Source organism: Perca flavescens, chromosome 17, assembly GCF_004354835.1.
Source record: "Perca flavescens isolate YP-PL-M2 chromosome 17, PFLA_1.0, whole genome shotgun sequence".
Classification (NCBI taxonomy): Eukaryota; Metazoa; Chordata; class Actinopteri; order Perciformes; family Percidae; genus Perca; species Perca flavescens.
Genome location: NC_041347.1, coordinates 9,736,874 through 9,755,658, shown reverse-complemented (window position 1 = coordinate 9,755,658; position 18,785 = coordinate 9,736,874). Strand labels below are relative to the sequence as shown.

General features: G+C 40.6%; 1 protein-coding gene across 5 annotated transcripts in view; it reads right to left on the bottom strand.

Moving 5' to 3' along the window:
• Positions 1-451: 451 nt before the first annotated feature.
• Positions 452-18,785, bottom strand: part of rasgrp3 (RAS guanyl releasing protein 3 (calcium and DAG-regulated)) — a 63,956-nt gene continuing 45,622 nt past the window's right edge. For 4 of the 5 annotated variants that reach the window (XM_028603565.1, XM_028603564.1, XM_028603566.1 and 1 more), the window contains 10 exons: positions 12,620-12,736; positions 11,680-11,958; positions 10,128-10,208; positions 9,753-9,866; positions 9,554-9,669; positions 9,103-9,250; positions 8,343-8,379; positions 8,029-8,178; positions 7,470-7,837; positions 452-2,101 (listed from right to left, as the gene is read on the bottom strand). In XM_028603565.1, the coding sequence (XP_028459366.1) occupies positions 2,093-2,101; positions 7,470-7,837; positions 8,029-8,178; positions 8,343-8,379; positions 9,103-9,250; positions 9,554-9,669; positions 9,753-9,866; positions 10,128-10,208; positions 11,680-11,958; positions 12,620-12,736 (1,419 nt within the window). In that variant the 3' untranslated portion in view covers positions 452-2,092. The remainder of the gene's footprint in view (positions 2,102-7,469; positions 7,838-8,028; positions 8,179-8,342; positions 8,380-9,102; positions 9,251-9,553; positions 9,670-9,752; positions 9,867-10,127; positions 10,209-11,679; positions 11,959-12,619; positions 12,737-18,785) is intronic. The other variant, XR_003694730.1, reaches the window with a different exon arrangement.

Genomic DNA, 18,785 nt, shown 5'->3' with positions numbered 1-18,785 from the left:
CTTTTTGTTTTTTGAGATTGAAATGCATCTACCATGCCAAAATTAAAATTCAATCAAGTGTCCAATCATAGCTTGGGGGTGGGAGCATGGGCAGAGTTCATCTTCCCTTACAGGTCACATTAAAATAGTTTCCTGCGGGCCAGCTAGCAGAAGAGGCACTTCTGTTGAAGGTACATTCAGTCAAGTTAGTGATTGTGATTGTCTGCATTTAATTATGATTTATTAAATGCATAGACCAACATACAATGAAATGCATACAACAATATGTATGTATGTATTGTATTTCTCTAAATTTCTTAGATTTTTTTTATTGAAACATTAGATTTTTCTGTCATGCAAGGGAGTCATCAAATTTTATGCTGAATTTGTTATTATCAGACAATTATATCTGCTCATGAATGAATATTATTTTACCTTTAAGGCAATGAGAGAGTTTACCACACTGTAGTTGTCAGGTATAGATGTTGTATTAATTACATTACGTTACATTCATATAGTTCATGCTTTTATCCAAAGCAACTTACAGTAAGCGCATTCACCCATGAAGATGCCACCCAGAAATTGCAAGAATCATGCAAGTAGATAAAATTCATCAAAGTGAAGTGAAGTTGGGTAGGGTGAAAGCCAGCTAGGCTGCTGCATTCTGGAGAAGCTGCAGAGGTTGGTTGGCACTTGCTGGTAGAGCAGCCAGGAGGGGGTTACAGTAGTCTTGACAACACGATGTTAACAGCCTGATCCAGAACCTGTGTCGCTTTCTAGGTGAGGAACGGACCTATCCTCCTGATGTTGTGAGCATATGCAGCTGCGGGTTATCACAGCAATATTGGCTGCAAAGGACAGTTAGTCAAACAGTGTCCCACCCAGGTTCCTTGCAGTCCAAGCCGCAGACACCACAGAGTTCTCCATGTTAATGGAGAGGTTGTGGATGGGAGATGCCTTCCCTGGAAGAAAGAGCAGCTCAGTCTTATCCAGATTGAGCTTCAAGTTGTGTGTCAACATCCACTGAGAGATGTCAGCCACCTGGGTTTTCAAGACCATGGAAAGGACAGAATTAGTTGTTTGTCATCTGCATAGCTGTATATGAAAAGCCATGTGAGGGAATAAGAGAGCCCAGTAACTTGCTGTACAGATAAAAGAGGATGACACCTAGAACAGAACCCAGAGGTTCCCCAGTAGTGACGCTACAAGGTTCAGACACAGATCTTCTATAAGTTACCCTATAAATTCGGCCTTTGAGGTAGGATTGGAACAGGGAGAGTGCCGAGTCTGAGACTCCCAGTTCTTGGAGGATGGAGAGGAGGATCTGGTGGTTTACTGTGTCAAAGGCTGATAAAAGGTTCAGCAGGAGGACAACAGAGGAGAGAGAGGCAATACATTAAAAACATTAGCAATGAACACTCAGAAACATTTAACAGAATCCAAAGTTTTTCAGAACCGTCAATCTTCAAAGTTGTATACGTTGGATGCCCTTAAAATTCACTTTCATTTAGACTTTCCCTTTATTTAACTCGCCATACACATATATACACACTCTCCCATATCCATCATGCTTTTTCCAATCATTCCAACTTGGGAAATGACCATCAAGAAGTTGCTTGCTGCACCCAATCTGGAATTAAAAAGCTAGCATACAAAAAGTAACTGTGTGTCTTTGATCCACTAAACTGAAGCCATTGCACACTATTGTGAAGTTTAAAAAATGTTTCTTCACTTTTTCAAGTGCTGATGTTATGTACATCCCGAATCAAACTCAGACCTAAATTACATTTTAGTAATCCACACTGATCCCAAGCCAATTATGCTGCCAAGGTGGAGGTCTCTTCATGTAATTAACAGTGGGTTATCCACTGAGCTCATCTGTTTCATTTTTGTGATCTCTGCCAGAGATCACACATTTAGTCCTTTCATGCAGCTACACGGCGTCCACATGTAGCTCTGCTTGTGCTGGCGACTAGACAGAACAAGATAACTCCAGGTCATTGAAGTTGGACCTCAGGCAGCCCAGAATGTCCGCCAGACAGAAGAGCTTCCTGGTCCAAGCCCCTAGGGGCTCTCTGGACCCCAGGGACTGGCCCTCACCAAAGTGATCAAGTCAGCTGTCCTTGAAAGAAAGAGCAAATATATTTAGTCATTTGTATGTGGAATGATTGGAATTGTTACTTAACCACTTTGTTGTAATCTTGGTCTCAGTGTGTTAAAATTAATTTCTGACAACATGATGTCCTGTATAATACATGATCTTCACTGTCATGATCATCTTTTCTTATTGATTTGTATGCGTATATCTTTTATATCTTTTATATCTTTTTATTTTAGTTTCTTTATCTGTCTGGGGACTCCAAAGCCTTGTTTTAGCCACTACTGGTGTTGTGACATTTGCCCTGGGCCTCTCCCTCAACCATTTCCAGCTCAGTGGGGAAAAGTGAAAAGGATTTTTAATGAAGGAGTATTCACTAGCCGACGCCATGACAGACAACGTGAGGATTTTCCAGAAGAAGAGCGCCGCATCTTTTAAGGAGCCACAGGTTGCCTGCACTCGGCATGGTGATGGATTCCAAGTAGAGCTTTCGTTCATTGAAAGCCTTCTTAACAATCTCCTTCTACAGCATGCTAAGCTACATGACCAGCTTGCTGCACTGGACTTAATGACTGCTCCTGGGCTAAAGTGGTAAAGAAATGGGGAAAGGGGCTCCACGTTCTATACCTCTATTCGATCCCAGTGTGGAGGATAGCAGTGATGTTACTCTCCCACTATGGAACATTTTTGTTCTGCTAGCCAAGTTAGCTGATGATGAAGTCCCCAATACAACTCACCATCCTGCAAGTGTCCTGGGATCTGTCTCGAAACTTGTCTCTCCGACCAACAAATCTGTTTCCAGAAGGAAAGCGACTTAAGTTGCAAGTCCATGCCCAATTATATTAAACTTCTTGCATGTCAAAGGTCCAGTTTTGAGTTTGCGTGCTCTGGCTTCATACATTAAGCCAGATGTCAAAAGTCTGTGAGTGATGTTTGACTGCAGAACGAAATTTGACAAGCATATTAGCAATGTTGTTAGAATTAGCTTTTTTCTGCTTCGTCTCCTCCGTTCTTCTTTAACAGGATCTAGAGAAGGCAGTTCATTCCTTTATTAGTTCAAGGCTGGATTCAGGGCTCTCAAGTTTTGAACAAAGTTCAGAGTGAGATTTTGGCGGCAGGGGTTTGGGTGGGGATGGGGGTCTGATGTGATAAATGACACAAAAATATTTATTAAATTCAGCATTTCTTTGTGCTGGATAAAATATAATGAAAAAGCCTAGGCCAAAAGGTTTTCACAATGGGGGCCGGGAGGTTGTGCAGTAAAATTAAAAAGAAAGAACTAAAAATATTCCAAATTATTATAGGTATTGTTATAAAAGTATTATGGGTAGGCCTATTATAAAATGGGTATCTTTATAAAAATATAAAACTGTCAGAGTAGCCCTGCAGCTGATTCAACATGTAGCTATAATAAAAATAAGAATAATGATGATACTAATAATAAGAATAATAATAGGCGCAAAAGCTGTGTTTCCTCTATGTTGATTTCTGTCGCCACAGTATCAGAAATAGGGCAGACGCACAACAGGGTTTCCACTATGTACATGTAGTATATAAAGTCATAATAGCACGACTCTACTGCAGGGGCCTTAAACGTTTTGAAAGCAAAGGACCCCTTAACTAAAAGAGAGATGACACAGGGACCTCCTACTACATATATTGTATAAAAGTAAGTTGCATATTATTAAACTGGGCCTACATAACATGTAGGGCGCTAGAGCATTTTTTGCATTGAATACCAAGCTATTCAAATGGCCTAATAATGGTGGCATGCTTTAATAAATCTTATTTTCATGTTAAACATACATGTGGCAAAGTTAATCCTTAGGATTAACTGTATATGTGGATGGCCTTAGTGACTACCTCTCCTATAGGCCAGATAGCCTATCATCAGTGGGGAAATATATATTTGCTAATAATATGTTGGATTCATATTAGGACTTTTTAATTTTGAAAAAAACAATAATTTGGAGGCCCCCCTGCTTTGATTCTGAGGACACCCTAGGGGTCCCGGACCCCCTGTTGAAGATCCCTGCTCTACTGAATTCAAGCGAACTGTCATCCTCTCTCTCCCCTCAACTGGAACAGTGACAGGACGTCATCACTCGCAAAGTCATGGCAACCAGATAAACAACAGGGCGAGTACACCGGAGTACACCTTATATACTGTCTATGGAGTACACTTGTCACTCAATCTCAGGCAAAGTCACAAACCGCGACGAAAGCCACAACTTAAAATCCGCACTCACTCAGCCAGTGCGTGGCAGGCAATAGCGGCGCCAGGATTTAGGTGGGCCTCCAGAAAACTGAATGGGCCAGTTAAATTAAGCCAAATACATTTATTCAGGTTCCCCCTGCATTCAGACAGCCAGACACTAATAACGTTAAGACACTACTTGCCTTACTGGTGTGAGGAGGTGGCTACGGGAGGACTTGATGGGGAGAGGGCGGCCGAGCAGGATGGTAACTCATCACTTGTAACCACGTTACTAAATGGCAGGAGTTCTCTCCTGCTGCTCCTCGCATCGTTTCTTGCTGATGTTAAATGAAAAGAAGCTGCTTTGCTTCACGTTGTGTTTCATATTAGCTAATAGCTACAGTCTGTGTCTGTCTCATTGAGCTAGCTTGAAAAGCTTGCACGCAAACGTCATTCATTTCATTGGATCACTTGCTGGTGACGATGCAGCCTGTGTGGGCAGACTTAAGAGTCCACACTTGGGGTAGAACCCGCTGATTGGTTGAGAAGCTTTCCCTCAAAGCTTTCCTGGGTCAAAATGGGCGGACCCGGACCTAAAATGCCCAATGGCAGCGCCACGGGTGGTGGCAGGGCGTTCTGAACTCTATGGGGAACTCACTTGATTCCTCTACCTGTTCCACTGTTAAAAATAGCGGCGCAACTTGGTGGGCGTTATCCTGGTAATTTCTCTGCGTGAGAAATACAAGATGTGGCATGTGAGCGTGTGAACAGGTTGAAATGCGTGAGACTTGAGAGCCCTGTGGATTATTGTAATGCTCTATATGTGGGTCTCAATCAAACCTCCATATCGCACCTTCAAGTTGTGCAAAATGCTGCTGCTGCTCTATCTAGACGTGCACACATTACCCCCGTTCTCTACACCCTTCACTGGCTCCAAGTGTGTTTTAGAATCAATTTTAAGATTTTAATGAATGGCATGGCCCTGGAGTATTTGTCTGAGATGTTAACCTTTCATGAGCACAACAGGTCATTGCGCTCATCAAATCAACTGGTTTTAGAGGTCCCAAGATCAAGGTATAAACTGTGGTGTGATCAGGCTTTCGCCATCCGCACTTTAACAGATGTAGCTCTTTTTCAGATCCAAACTCAAAACCTTTTTATTTAAATTGCTTTTAATACAGAGTAGCATGGTGACATTTTCCGTCTCCTCCTCCTGTTTCTATGTAACTTTTTCAGATTTTACTGTTTTCTATATTTTATTCTTTTTATTTTATGTTATGTTGTTTTACTCTTGGTTCTTACGGTGGCCAACAGGGGCAAATGCCCTGCAACTTCAGAAAACACATGCAAATAGACAAAACACATGCAAATTAAGAAAACATCTTAATTTGTCAAACATTAATTTGACAACACATGTGCATCATTCAGCAAACGCACTGCAAATACAACAAACACAACACAACAAAAATACATAAATGCGATGCAAATAAAAAACCATGCAAAAAGAAAAGCACACAAACCCCGAAAAAAGAAGCGATGCAAAAAGAAAAACAACTTAATTAATTAGACAACACATGCGCAGCATTCAGCAAATGCAATGCAAATACACACAACACAACCAAATACACAAACGCGCTGCGAATAAAAAACAATGCAAGAAGAAAAGCACACAAACACCGAAAACAAATTCAACAAAAAACACTGCATCCAGATTACACAACAGAATTTCTCCAGAACTCTAGAGGAGCAGCTGAGTGGAACAGCTGGATTTTCGACCCCACAGAGAGGGAGAGAGAGAGAGAGAGACGTTCAGTTTCAGAACGGTGTGCAATGGTGTCTATGTTTGAGATATGTTTTCTCTCGTTTGGTGGGTGTGTCTCAACTCAGGTCACGGGTGATACTCAATCAGCAGAGACGTCTGTAAACTCGTGGTAATAAAACGTTTCTTTAAGCCATATTACATGAGAGGGTTTAATTTCCAGGTCCGAAGGCACATCACTGAAGTGTAGGCCTCCTCAAGTGTAATATTGTGATTATACAACAAAATAAGTGACCAATCTGTTTTCATATTGTGGAGCAATTCGCTCTTGAAATACAAAAAAAACAGACAGGATTTATAGTCCCTCCATGTTTAGTAAACCAGCCAATTTGCTTTGCTTCCTCCATCGTGTTGTAAGTAAGACATCTGCTGAAAAAGTTATTGTATTCATTAGCATGATTGCCGTACTGTTTACTTCAAAAACATCCAAAACACTAAAGGAAGAAGCGCAGATTAGACGCAAGCTTTTATTTAGAAAAGTCGAAGCTCGGGCACGGCACCAGCCGGGAGAGCATGAGACGGGAGCATAAACTGTATATTACTAATATATTATATTATGTTATTAATAATAATAATAATATGAATTTAATATACAGTGTATGGACGGGAGGGCATAAGACAGGAGTTCTCTTTTTACTATGCAGCCATACCCGACTCTAATAAAAAGGCAGAGTGCTCGCTCCCCGTGGGGTCGAAAATCCAGCTGTTCCACTCAGCTGCTCCCTCTAGAGGTCTGGAGAACTTCTGTTGTGTAATCTGGATGCAGCGTTTTTTGTTGCATTTGTTTTTGGGGTTTGTGTGCTTTTCTTTTTGCATTGTTTTTTATTCGCAGCGCGTTTTGTGTGTATTTGGTTGTGTTGTGTGTATTTGCATCGCGTTTATGTATTTGGTTGTGTTGTGTGTATTTGCAGCGTGTTTGCTGAATTCTGCATGTGTTGTCAAATTAATGAAGTTGTTTTCTTAATTTGCTTGTGTTTTGTCTATTTGCATGTGTTTTCTGAAGTTGCAGGGCGTTTGCCCCTGTCTGCCACCGTAGGTTCTTGATGTAAAGCACTTTGAATACCTGCTGGCTGCTGTAAAATAAATGTATTGATTGATTGATTGATTGATGTTCAGGCAGACAAAAGCAAAAAAGCAGCCTGCCCTGTGCAATGTTTTGGTGTCTGTTAACCTTTCAGACTCATGGATCTGTTACTCAAACTTGACTTCCTGGATCTTATGTCATGTCTCACTGGCACCTGAAAAGTTTCCCTTTCACAATCTGACATTGCCAGACTAATGTTGTCTCAATATGTACAGTGTATAGTAAAGTTTTATTGATGTGAAAATGTTACACATGACACCTTTAAATAAAAATCTACAGCATTTTTTCTTACCTTCCCTCTGTGTGTAATCCCATTGTGTACAAGCTCTCTTGAGACGGCGGACTTCTCCCGAGAGTCCATGCTGCACCAAGCAGAAACTGTCTGCTCCTTCTGGTTTTCCCAGCAGACAAAACCTTTACTTTTGGATGTTTTCCTGTGAGTCCTGTATTTCATTTTGGGGAAGGTGTGTGAGACGCCATCTGTGGCCCCCCAGTTGTGTTCGGGCCACAGGGGATCGGTCTGGGTGGCCTGGCTGGTGGTAGCCCTCTGCAGGCGCACAGAGATCCTCTGAGCTGACCCAGTCATCAGGGTGATGGACTGAGAGTCCAGTGCTGGACCTGTTGATGTGACCACTGGGAATGCAAACACCTCATCCTCATCTGAAGGCAAGAACAAAGAAAATTATTAACAAATCAAATTTTCATCATAGTATAAAATCTACTTCTGATGTTAAATCTGATGTAAAATAACTTCAAAAAGTCTTTGTAACTACAATTAGCTTTAGATGTATAAATCCATTTTTCTATGCTGTTCATGTCACTTTGTTCAGTAACTGTTTGCTGAAAATGACCTCCACAGGTGGGCACTGCCGGGCTGCTGGGCAGTGAGCTGTGGGTCAGTCTGGCTGGTGAAATGCTGCTCAGAGAGCTGGAGCGGATCAGCTTCCTACAGGCCAGAACCAGCAGCTCCCGACACTGTTTATGACAGTTAACACCACAGTCTGCAAAGGAAATAGACACATCAGCTTATAATCAGAGCAACTGTGTTCTAAGCTTCAAGACAGATGATTGCCAGATGACATTGCAGGAATTATAATAACTAACATTTAACATGTTCAAATGTATTTTTGGATGGTCTTTACAGAATAATGCAATATAACAATACCTTTGCACTTGTAGCCCTGTTTGATGATTCCCCAGAGCTGCAGGTCCAGAAATGTAAGCACGGGAGAGGTGGGTACAGAAAATTCAACATTAGAAAATAAAAGCATGGCTGCATGTCCCTAATGCCAAGTCTACTACTGACTTACAGTGTACTACTACATTTACCTGAAAGAGAAATGTTACTGGTTTACATTGCAGATTCAGATCTTACTCACAAAAAACAATTAAAATGTGGAGTAATCACAGACATTTCCCTTACAGACTCATGGCGCCAACCTTCCGGCCTGTTACGAGAGCCAATCAGAAAATACAGAGACAGACTCACATTGGCCTCACAGAGGCAGTAAAAACTAAAATTTTTGTGAGTTTCCTCTTAGCCAAATGCTCTAAAAGAATTTAAGCTGGGTTTTTATTGTGAACAGAAGAGCCAACATTATGGCAGCATTTTTTTCTTCCTTCAACATTTATTGTGCGGTCGTTTAATTTTATTCACATCTGTACAAACTGCATCACATTTCAAATGCCAAGTTCATTGGGTACCCAGCAAGACACCCACCAAGTGTGAAGTAGATTGAATGAACGATTCTCTAGATATTTTGAAGGACACACACAGAGAGAGTCCTTGATTTATAGTTATTATATTAGACTGATTGGCTCAAGGCCGGCCTGTAAGTTTAATTGCAATGTTTGCAAATTTTCATTGCTTTGAGGAAAATTAAGAAGATATGAAAAGTGCAGTGAGATAATCTTAAAGTACACACAAATCCAGCACAGTGTTCACAGAAGGTGGGCTTCAAGTACGTCATCTCCTGGAAGCTGTGGATGAAACCTGGACCCATCTTACACTGGAGCAGTGGGTTGGCCCGGAGGAAATATGCTATCATCTCATCCTTACTGATCAATCCATCTCTGAAAGAAGGAGAAGCAGAAAGGGTAAAAAAGAAGTTATAACACCTCAAAAGAAATTAATCTGTTTTTCAGAGACTTCAGATACTGATGCAGAATCTGCATGTGGTAGAGAATAGAACGACTGATGCAACTAAAGTCACATCTGAGCTTTTTTCCTTCAAGAGAAGACATAGCTTGCAGCTGGAAATGTTATATGATTTTGAAAGTGGCTACACTACCCAGAAGTGTGGAGCATGATGCTGTGACTAGGTTGGACTAAAAAATACAGTTGCTGTAGGTAATTATTTTAACATCTACACTCACTGATCTTTGTCCAAAACGCAGAAGGAGTCCAGGAAGGGAAAATTAGCAGCGATGCTCTCAAAGTCCTCTTGAGAAATATAGCCATCATGGTCATGGTCATAATTCCTGAATACAGACTTCCCAATGACAAGAAACAAATTAGACACATACATCTCTACTTCTGTTTCATCCAGTAGCTGTGTTTCTGTTGTGTACTCACATCCACCACCTTCCTGATGTGTTTATTGACCACACAAGGGTCTGGTTTGGTGGTGACCCCGGAGGCCCAGTCCAGTGGGACCAGGAGCTTGTTGGGAGTCGTTGGAGAGGTGGGCTGTAAGGAAGGACACAGTACATGTACACAGGACTTAGTTCAGCAAATATGCTGTTACACACCAAAGACAGATTCCCAATTCCACAGGAGCAAAAAGTAATAAAAAAGTAGAAATGCTTGTAAGTTGTCAAAAACAGTATCATGGTACAGTGCAAAAACAGTCCTAAACATTTCAGCACAAGTATCAAGTTTTTTAAACGGCATACACTCAGTGTGAACAAACCTAAACACAAAATACAAACCATTTCAGCTGAAACTTACCAATGATTTGGGGTTACGTGGTTCCCTTAGCAATGACAGCTCATAAATCTCATCTTCGGTGTAGTAAAGGTCTAAAGAAAGCTGAAAATACAAGGGTTTGGATATAAATACAGTAGTTTTAAAAAATTAACAATTGAAAACAACATAGTAAGCATTCATTTAACTCTTTAAGCGCCAAAGTCGCAAAATTGCAACAGGACGCGATACTGAATCAAACAGCTGTTTTCTCTGAAGAGAGTGTTATATGTCCTTCATACTCCCCTCAACTAGTTGGCAGACATCCCGTACTTAGACCTTAGCTAAGAAATACATCATGCTTCAATGCAAAATGTTCGAGGAAATCCCATCCAAACTTGACTTTTTTATCAAAAGCGACTAGCGACTTGTTATTGGAGACTTTTGTGGTGTTTGGAGACTCGTGAAAGCACGTATCACTCTACAATTACTGTGCTCAACGAGCAGCGGGTGCTGCCGTGAAACCCCTCCCCCATCCAAAAGCCCTCACAAAAAAAAACTACAACTAACTAAAAAAACGCCTACTGTTTACATGAGTTTTGTGGTGCAGTAATAGTTGTAGTTTATGACTGTTGGCTTACAATTTTACTTTTTCTCTGTTCATTTGATATGTGGACAACATGACAAATGGATGGAGGGGGGTAAATCTGATGAAATAAGTTCAACTCTCTTTCAAAATATCAGGTATTTCATGGAAATTACATAATCCAATATGGCCACCGCCATATGACATCATAATATGCAAATTAGATGGGAAAATTTACTCCCTAGATAAACGTTAGGTCATTCTCAATATTTGTGTCATTTTCACTTTGTCTCTATCTCAAACCACTTTCAAGCCCAGAGCCTTCTGAAATTTAGGTGTCAGAATCTAGTATTTTTACAAATAAAACCCGGTGCCTAAAGCATTACACCACTGATTGTGTTAATAACTCATTGGTGTGAACAATTGGAAATATATAAATGCTGATTATTTTCTCTGTTGTATTACAGCAGTATTCCATTAATCAAGCCACAGAGCACTATACTGTAAAGCATTTTCCAGTCTGCTGTTTCTCAGCAATATTTTGGAAAAAGCAATGAGGAATCTTTAGTTTTTAAACTGCATTGTTGAAAGCTGTGGGGAGAGATGTCTTTGTGTTGTGGGTCAGTGGGTGGAGTTCCATTGGAAAAAGGTGATATGTTTTATTGTGCACCTATCAGGATTTAGCAACATAAGAATAATAATCTGTAAGAGTTATCGGGTTGTTTGCTGATGTTGCCATACCACTGTTAATGAAACCACACCCACACAGACCTGATGAAGCAAAGAGGTCCGTCCATGAGTAAGTTTCAACTTTGATTGTTGCTATTTTTATCCAAATTCCCAGACATGTACAGTACAGTATACAGATTGAATATAATGAAAACAGCATTCTATCTTTAAAAATGTATTACCCTTTTTGTCTTCCCCCAGATACAGAGATACTTATGCAAATTTGTAACCAGTTTTTTCTTTCAGCTTAAAGATACAGTATGTGGAGTGGTTATCGCTCACCGTTAACAGGTAAATGAGGTCCATGTTGGGTTCCACCTGGGCCACTATACTCTGCAGTGACACCAACTCATTGAAGGTGATGTAGAGCTGATGCATCTTCACCAGGTTCATCTTCTTACTGTCATGAACCCAGTCAGAAAATACGACATGCACTGCGATCAGGTCCTTAAGGTTCACACCCAGGATGGGGATTTTAAAGCCCTGGCATTCATTAAAGGCCTTTCGGTAACAGGAGTAGTTGTTGTTGGAAGAGACCAGCTCTGTCATTTCGCTCCAGATCTGTGGGGATGAGGTGTGTGTGTGTGTGTGTGGGGGGGGGGGGGTTAGTATAATGATCAAATCACAAAAGGCAATTCATGTAACATCCCTCAATGGTTTTACTATGGGTGCAGGGGTATCCTCCATATGTCCATATTCCATAAGTGTTTGGAATGGACTACTCAGCAAATCAACTGCCTTCTCTATGGAGGTCATAACCAGGTTTCTCTACGGTTACTACTCTGATAGATAAAGGAGTGTCAAAGTTGACACTGCGATAAACATAAAGACATGGATAAGCCGAAGAAACCCTACTTGACCTTGTGTCAACTTTTTGTTAAAATGTTATTAATTTGTAGTTTTAGAAAAAACTGAGGATTTTTCCAGCCGAACCCCAAGCTGCTGCAGGAAGGACTACGCCTTAGTGGTACACACTCTACCTGCTGAGCTAAATATTATTTAAGCTGTGAAATCATTATCACAATTCCAACAAAAATCTGAAACAACCACGTGGAAGCCTGGTTGCCCTACAAACACATTACTACTGGATCTTGGATAACCATATATAACCAACCCTTATATACAATGGTACGGTTAGGGTTTCTATGCTGTAGGAATGCATGTGTACGGAGTGTTTGTGTGAAAATAAAGAGAGTGCATTTAAAAGCTGGTACTGACTAACCTTCACAACTTCTGGAGCCAGATAAGTGTGAGTCTCCTTTAGTCGGGAAATGGAGCTGTGGCTCAGCCCCCCCACCACTGCCATCAGAGTGTTGAAGTTCTGCAGCTGCAGAAGTTTCTGTTACAGAGATGACACATGGTGAAAATTTTTTCTTTGCATCTTCACTGTCTATCTCATCAGTGTCTGTTATGCTCTATTGCAAAAGGTCCCAGTTAGGTAGGTGACAATATAATGTGTACTTTAGTACAATTTACTTTTTTGTACTTTTTTGTACTTTTTTTAGTTTTCCCATTTCATGCCACTTTATACCTTTACTCCACTACATTTTTAGGAGGAAATATTTTACCTTTTGCTCCACTTCATTTATTGAACAGCTATAGTTATGTTTTACTTTTCTGCTTTAGATTTTACATACAAACCAGCTAAATTAGCCTATCCTCAACCAACATAAACATATTAGTGCATCAGGAGGAACAATAGTCTGAGAATAGTCAGGCTGTAGCCCATATTTTAGAAATACTGAAGTTGTGAGTCATATGGATCTTTTGTATCTACAGTAAATTTCTATTTTATTAATTTCCCAACATGAAGTTCTAAATGCTGTGCATTTGTGGATACATGTTATATAATTTATTGAATCATTGATGTAAAAGTACAAAAAAATTCACTGGTTCAAAATGGGCCTGATTCTGGTCAATGTACCTATAGGTACCTACAAATCGGTTATTTTGACTCAGTGTGAGACATATCAAGCTAAATAACCCAACAGTAATATAAAAAAATACCATAAGGACCCACTGTCTTGGTTGTAGTTTACTACCCATGGTATCTTTTGTTTTTCACAACAAGTTAAATTACAGCAAATAGAAATGTGTCAAACAAGCCCTTAGGCTGTATTTCTAGACACCAGACTGTGAGTTATTTATATATGCTGCACACAGGATGGAAGAAATGCTTAGTAGCATATAGGGTGTCAGCAGCATAACATGTAGTCAGACATAACATATTACACAATAAATAATACTTACAATATTAGACAATAAACAGCTAAATGGTTATACAAAGGTGCACTGATTAGAAATGAAGAGGCAGGAAGAAAACAAGAGCTGTTGCGCCTCCCAGAGGACTCAGGTTGAAACCTGCTTGAACACCTGGGGTCTCATTTCTAAACGTGGCGTACGCACAACACGGGGTTGAAAATGTGCGTACGCCACTTCCCACGCAAAGGTTGTGATTTATAAAAAAACAAACTTGATGGGAGAATGTGCGGTCCTCCACGCAAACTCTGACCCGTGCGTACGCACATTTTGGAGACAAAATAGGAATTGGCGACGCAGATGGTGAGGTGGTGAACTGAAGTCAGACTGCAGAGAGTACATGTGGGAATAACGATCAGGCTACTCTTAATATGTTTAAGTATTAATGCCTCACGCACATTTCTTCACACCATATCATGAAGATTGTACTGAGTGATAATTGAGTGATAATTGTTCTGAATGATAATTGTTCCATAAACACCTCCAACTCAAATCTTAAATCAAAAGTCGTTCTTAATATTTAATCACTGCTGTCTCGCCGTCACATTGTCCGCTACGGAGCGCAAGAGGAGGAGATGGCCCGACTGCATGGAATACAGGATATCATCAAATACCCTAGCATTAGATAACTGCAGAACACAGTGTAAATAACTAAATATCTGTCTTTAATACTGTGCATATATCATCAAATGTCAAAGTCTGGAAATACAGCCGTTAAGCTCTCACGCAATCGTTACGCTCTATGTCCTCGTTATCAGTCCAAACTTTAATATTGTTTGTGACAAAACCTGCATGAAGAAAAGTGTGTTTGCCTATTACACTTTCTTTCGTCTTCAGATGGTATCTTGGGGTGGGGGATACCACTAGTTGTTGCTGTGATTTTAGCAAGGTGTTAACAATCACAAATTGTTGTAGACTAAACATATAAATCCTGCGGTGAACCCGTGCGTAATGCTGCATGATGGCCCTGCTGGCCCTGCAGGAGGACCGGAATGGAAGAATCAGGAGAAAAAGAGACTTCAGAGACCATGACGATGACTGGCTCATATGCCGATTTAAATTCCCTAATATAGCTGTAATAGTAATATAGCTGCGCTCTTGGATCTATGTACTGAATTGGGTCCAGTAGAGAGGGCAACGCGCCAGAACCGTGCCATCCCGGTCCAAATACAAGTCCTCGCCACTCTGGGTGAAACCGGCTGTTTCCAGAGGGAAATGTCAGACAGCTAAGTTTAAAAAAAAAATAATATTATATATAATCTTCAACTTTATCACTAAGGCTTGTTTGGATATATATATAGTTCTGTTAAATCTTATTATATACGTCTGGTATATCGAAGCTGTCCACGAGTGCTGTAATGCCTTCTGTTTTGGAAGATTTTATTAATAAAGGTAGTCTATAGATCCGGTTTCCATACACTGTGCAACAACAGGCCAAAATTATTAAGTTGGCAGCAATTCCCGAGCGTCTGAGAGGTTGTTTTTGTTTTGTTTTTTTCTCCGCCAGTCGTCATGATTCGGCATGATTCGGTGTAACGAAGAAAAACTGCAAGGGTCATTAACATACTGATCAGCATTCACAAGGTGCTTTACATCGACTATTTATGGTTAAAAATGGGCGTGTACAGGGCAGGATAAGAGGCTGAGCCACGTACGAACACTTGTAGTCAATCTGTGATTTATAAAGGGAACACTGCTTACAGGTGTGCGTACACACGGTTTTAGAAATCTGACTTTTTTTCGGCATACGCCAATTTGGGCTTTTGGGCTTTTGGGCGCACGTACACTTATAGTGAGGATCCTACGCACAGTTTTATAAATGAGACCCCAGGTCTTTTTATAATTAGTGTTCTTCTTCTTTCTTTTTCTCTGTATTTTTCTCTGCTAAAAGTGCAACAAAAACTGTAGGACCAAAAGTCAGGTTGGATGCATATTCCACCCACTACACAGGTAATTGCTACTCATTGACCTTAAAGTTGCATTGCAACAGTCAAGATTACATTTTTGTAATTATCTCGTATATGGCTCAGAGTCATAATTATTTTATAATTTTAATCTCCATAACTGTCATCTGGTCGGGGTGGAAACTCATCTGAAGCAGCATTTTAGATGAAGTAGGCTACTCACTGCTCCTGAAAGCTAACACCTCTTAGCCTTCACAGACCCATCAGTTTGAGGTGTCACATCCTGAGCAGTTGCTAATTTCCGATTATTATTTAAGTGCTTATGTGTGAGCCTGTTTATTAATAGTAGCGGGCCAGATTGGTCCAGTGCTACCAAACGGTGAGTCATTAGGTGCCTTACAGTAATTAGGACTGTATTCACGACATTTTCTATTTCCCCACTTAATTTGACACTACACCTGAAACCAGCAAAATGATGTGTGATCTTGTTTCAGAATTTTATCAGTTTTGCACATGTGATGTCACTATGGTGCTCGTTGATTGCCTCAATTTGTAAGAAGGTGTGTGTGTAAAATCACATGTTCCCAGTGGCGCCATCAGTCCCCTTCTCTAGGGATACAAAGTCTAGGGCTTGAATCCTAGTGGCAAAGTCCTATTTGCCAACAATGTAGCTATTCATGCATGTGGTATGTTGTCAAGTGCTCTTTGAGGTCAATCAGTTTTTTTCAAGTATGCTAGAATTTCTTTTGCGGATCAAACTGGTCTTAAAAACCAATCCATAATAATGCATGCAGCCCACTCCTGTAGCTGATGGCAGTGTGTTAAATAATATGATCCTTGATTCTCTTCTATGATAGGAGACAGGATCACTGAGAGGGCCATTAGAACACTGATCCATGTCTTTTAACATTGATGGGCAAGTAATGGAGAAGCTCTTTGAATCTCTTTAAGAGGAAGATGCAAACAATACGTACAAACCTACCAGGAATATTAATGAGACAGCTTTTCTGATGGAAGGATTATGAATGGATGTTACATCGACAAGGTTGGCTTCATGGAAGAAATATTTTTAAAAACAACAGGAATGAAAAAGACTGTTAGTTAAGATTGGATGCCTGTTGCATGTGCCATGCTAGTTAGTCAAATCCTTTAAAGATATGGTAAAATTGTTCAAAACACAAACACCTCACATACGCTATCAATGGCACTTTGTCATTTCTACATGCAATTTGCTGTTGTTTGTGCATATACCTTTGCAATAAAGCAACACCTAAATACTTTGATGATTTCATTATATCATAACAGAACAAATGTTTAATTTGTTTCCTATGTTCAAATGTTAGTTTGGAATAAAAAGTCCCATGTGAATGCTTGCCCAAACACAATAATGCTTTCTGTGATGTAGTGCTGAACAGACTCTGAATTAAGGAAGCGTATTGCATTCAACAGAGAAAAAACAAATTGTAGACCTTTCTCATAATTATGATTTCTGGAGGTCACGTGACCAGAAACCGCAATGGCCACCGAGAACTAGAGCTCCTTACCCACCTCTGCATTTCATTGAAAAAACAGGTCTATTCCTTTTTTCTTCAACGCCAAATTGTTTGATCTGTTATCACAGTGACTCAGTGAAATGCTTGCAAGCACGAAAAAGCAGGTCTCGTTGTCGTCTAAACTATCTACTCAGAGAAATTTGCTAACATGGCGGCAGCTAACAGAGTGGTGGCTAACATAGCAACTGATGCTGGCGCAGTCCCGAACATGGAGGACTTGATCGCTCAGGTCTTGGAAAAGCAACAAAGTGTGCTTGAATCAGTGGTTTACAACGCAGTGAAGACAGCGCTACCTGAAATGAATGCCTCGTTGCAACACATCGGGGCAGAGCCTGAGATGCAGGAAATTACGGCACATGATCCGATGCAGCCTGACTGTGGCACATTTACGATCCAGTGGCATTGGGAGCTTGAAGGTGCACAACACGAGCTACATGCTAAAGGCATCTCAGACCTGCTTATCTACCCGGCCACCCTGAGAATTACCCACGGAGGGAGAGAGTTCACCTTCACTACAGTCACATATGCAGGCTTTTTCTGTCGGGAGTTGGATATGGAGGATGACGTGACATCCACACGGGCCGCTCTGCACCAGGGCCTGTTTCCGACGACGGTGCCAGAGGACGGCGGGGGGATTTCACGTCTAGTGCTGGAGCCGCCGGCGGGGCCGAGGCTGGCGGACCCAGTGGTTGTGGACTAGCGGTATCTGGGCTACTGTACCAAGTTTGACTTGAGGACACTCTATGTAAGTTTTGGAGCCAAGTTTTAAAGGAAAATTTAACCAGATTGTAAGAACATGATGAATGCTGGCTGTTCAGTTTATAGTATATGTTTGTTAACATTTAGCCAGACTGAAAGAACATGATAGATGTTGACTTATACTGCTTATACTGTTTGTTACTACAACTAGATTGGTGTGTTTTTCACATTTCATATTTCAGGGTTTTTGTAACACTGTTCATGTTTAGCGTAAGAAGTTCACTCGACCTGTTTCAACGTACCTGTGACTTTAGGCAGGAGGGGTAATTGTGAGCTGGAGTTTGCGTGAGCTGCGTTTGGTGTGGCCACATATCTTGCAGATAGAGGTTGGGGTCTGCGGTCTCAGAGGGTTAGGGGATTTATTTTTATTTTTTATGTTTTTACCACACTTTGCTCAGATCTAACAGTTCACCCTTTGCTACAAATTTTTCAGCAAATTCTATTTAAAAAAATAGGGTACACGAGACATGTATGCGTGTAAATTTTGAAGGTGGCTGAACTTTCAATCCTTTCAGTTAACATCAGGGGGTTAAACGGGCCGATCAAACGAGCTAAATTCCTGAATTATTTAAGAAGAAAGAATATAGATGTAGATAAGAGTCACATTTACGTAAAAGAGATGTAAATCATCTACAAAATAAATATTACAAGATTGCTGCTTCATCTAGTGGCGACACCAAAACCAAGGGCTCCATCGTGTTGCTCACCCCCCCTACATATGATGAAAGTTTTTCCCCTTGGCTAACCAATGAATAGCTTTCTCTCAATGAATATTCACTAATTATAGGGGGAGACATGCAGTACTAGATTAAAATCAGGATAGATCAGGGGTCAATCATACAAAAGCCCAAAAACACATATCAGACATGTTTAAAGTAGTTGTGGAATCCCACCATCTTACAAATATATGGAG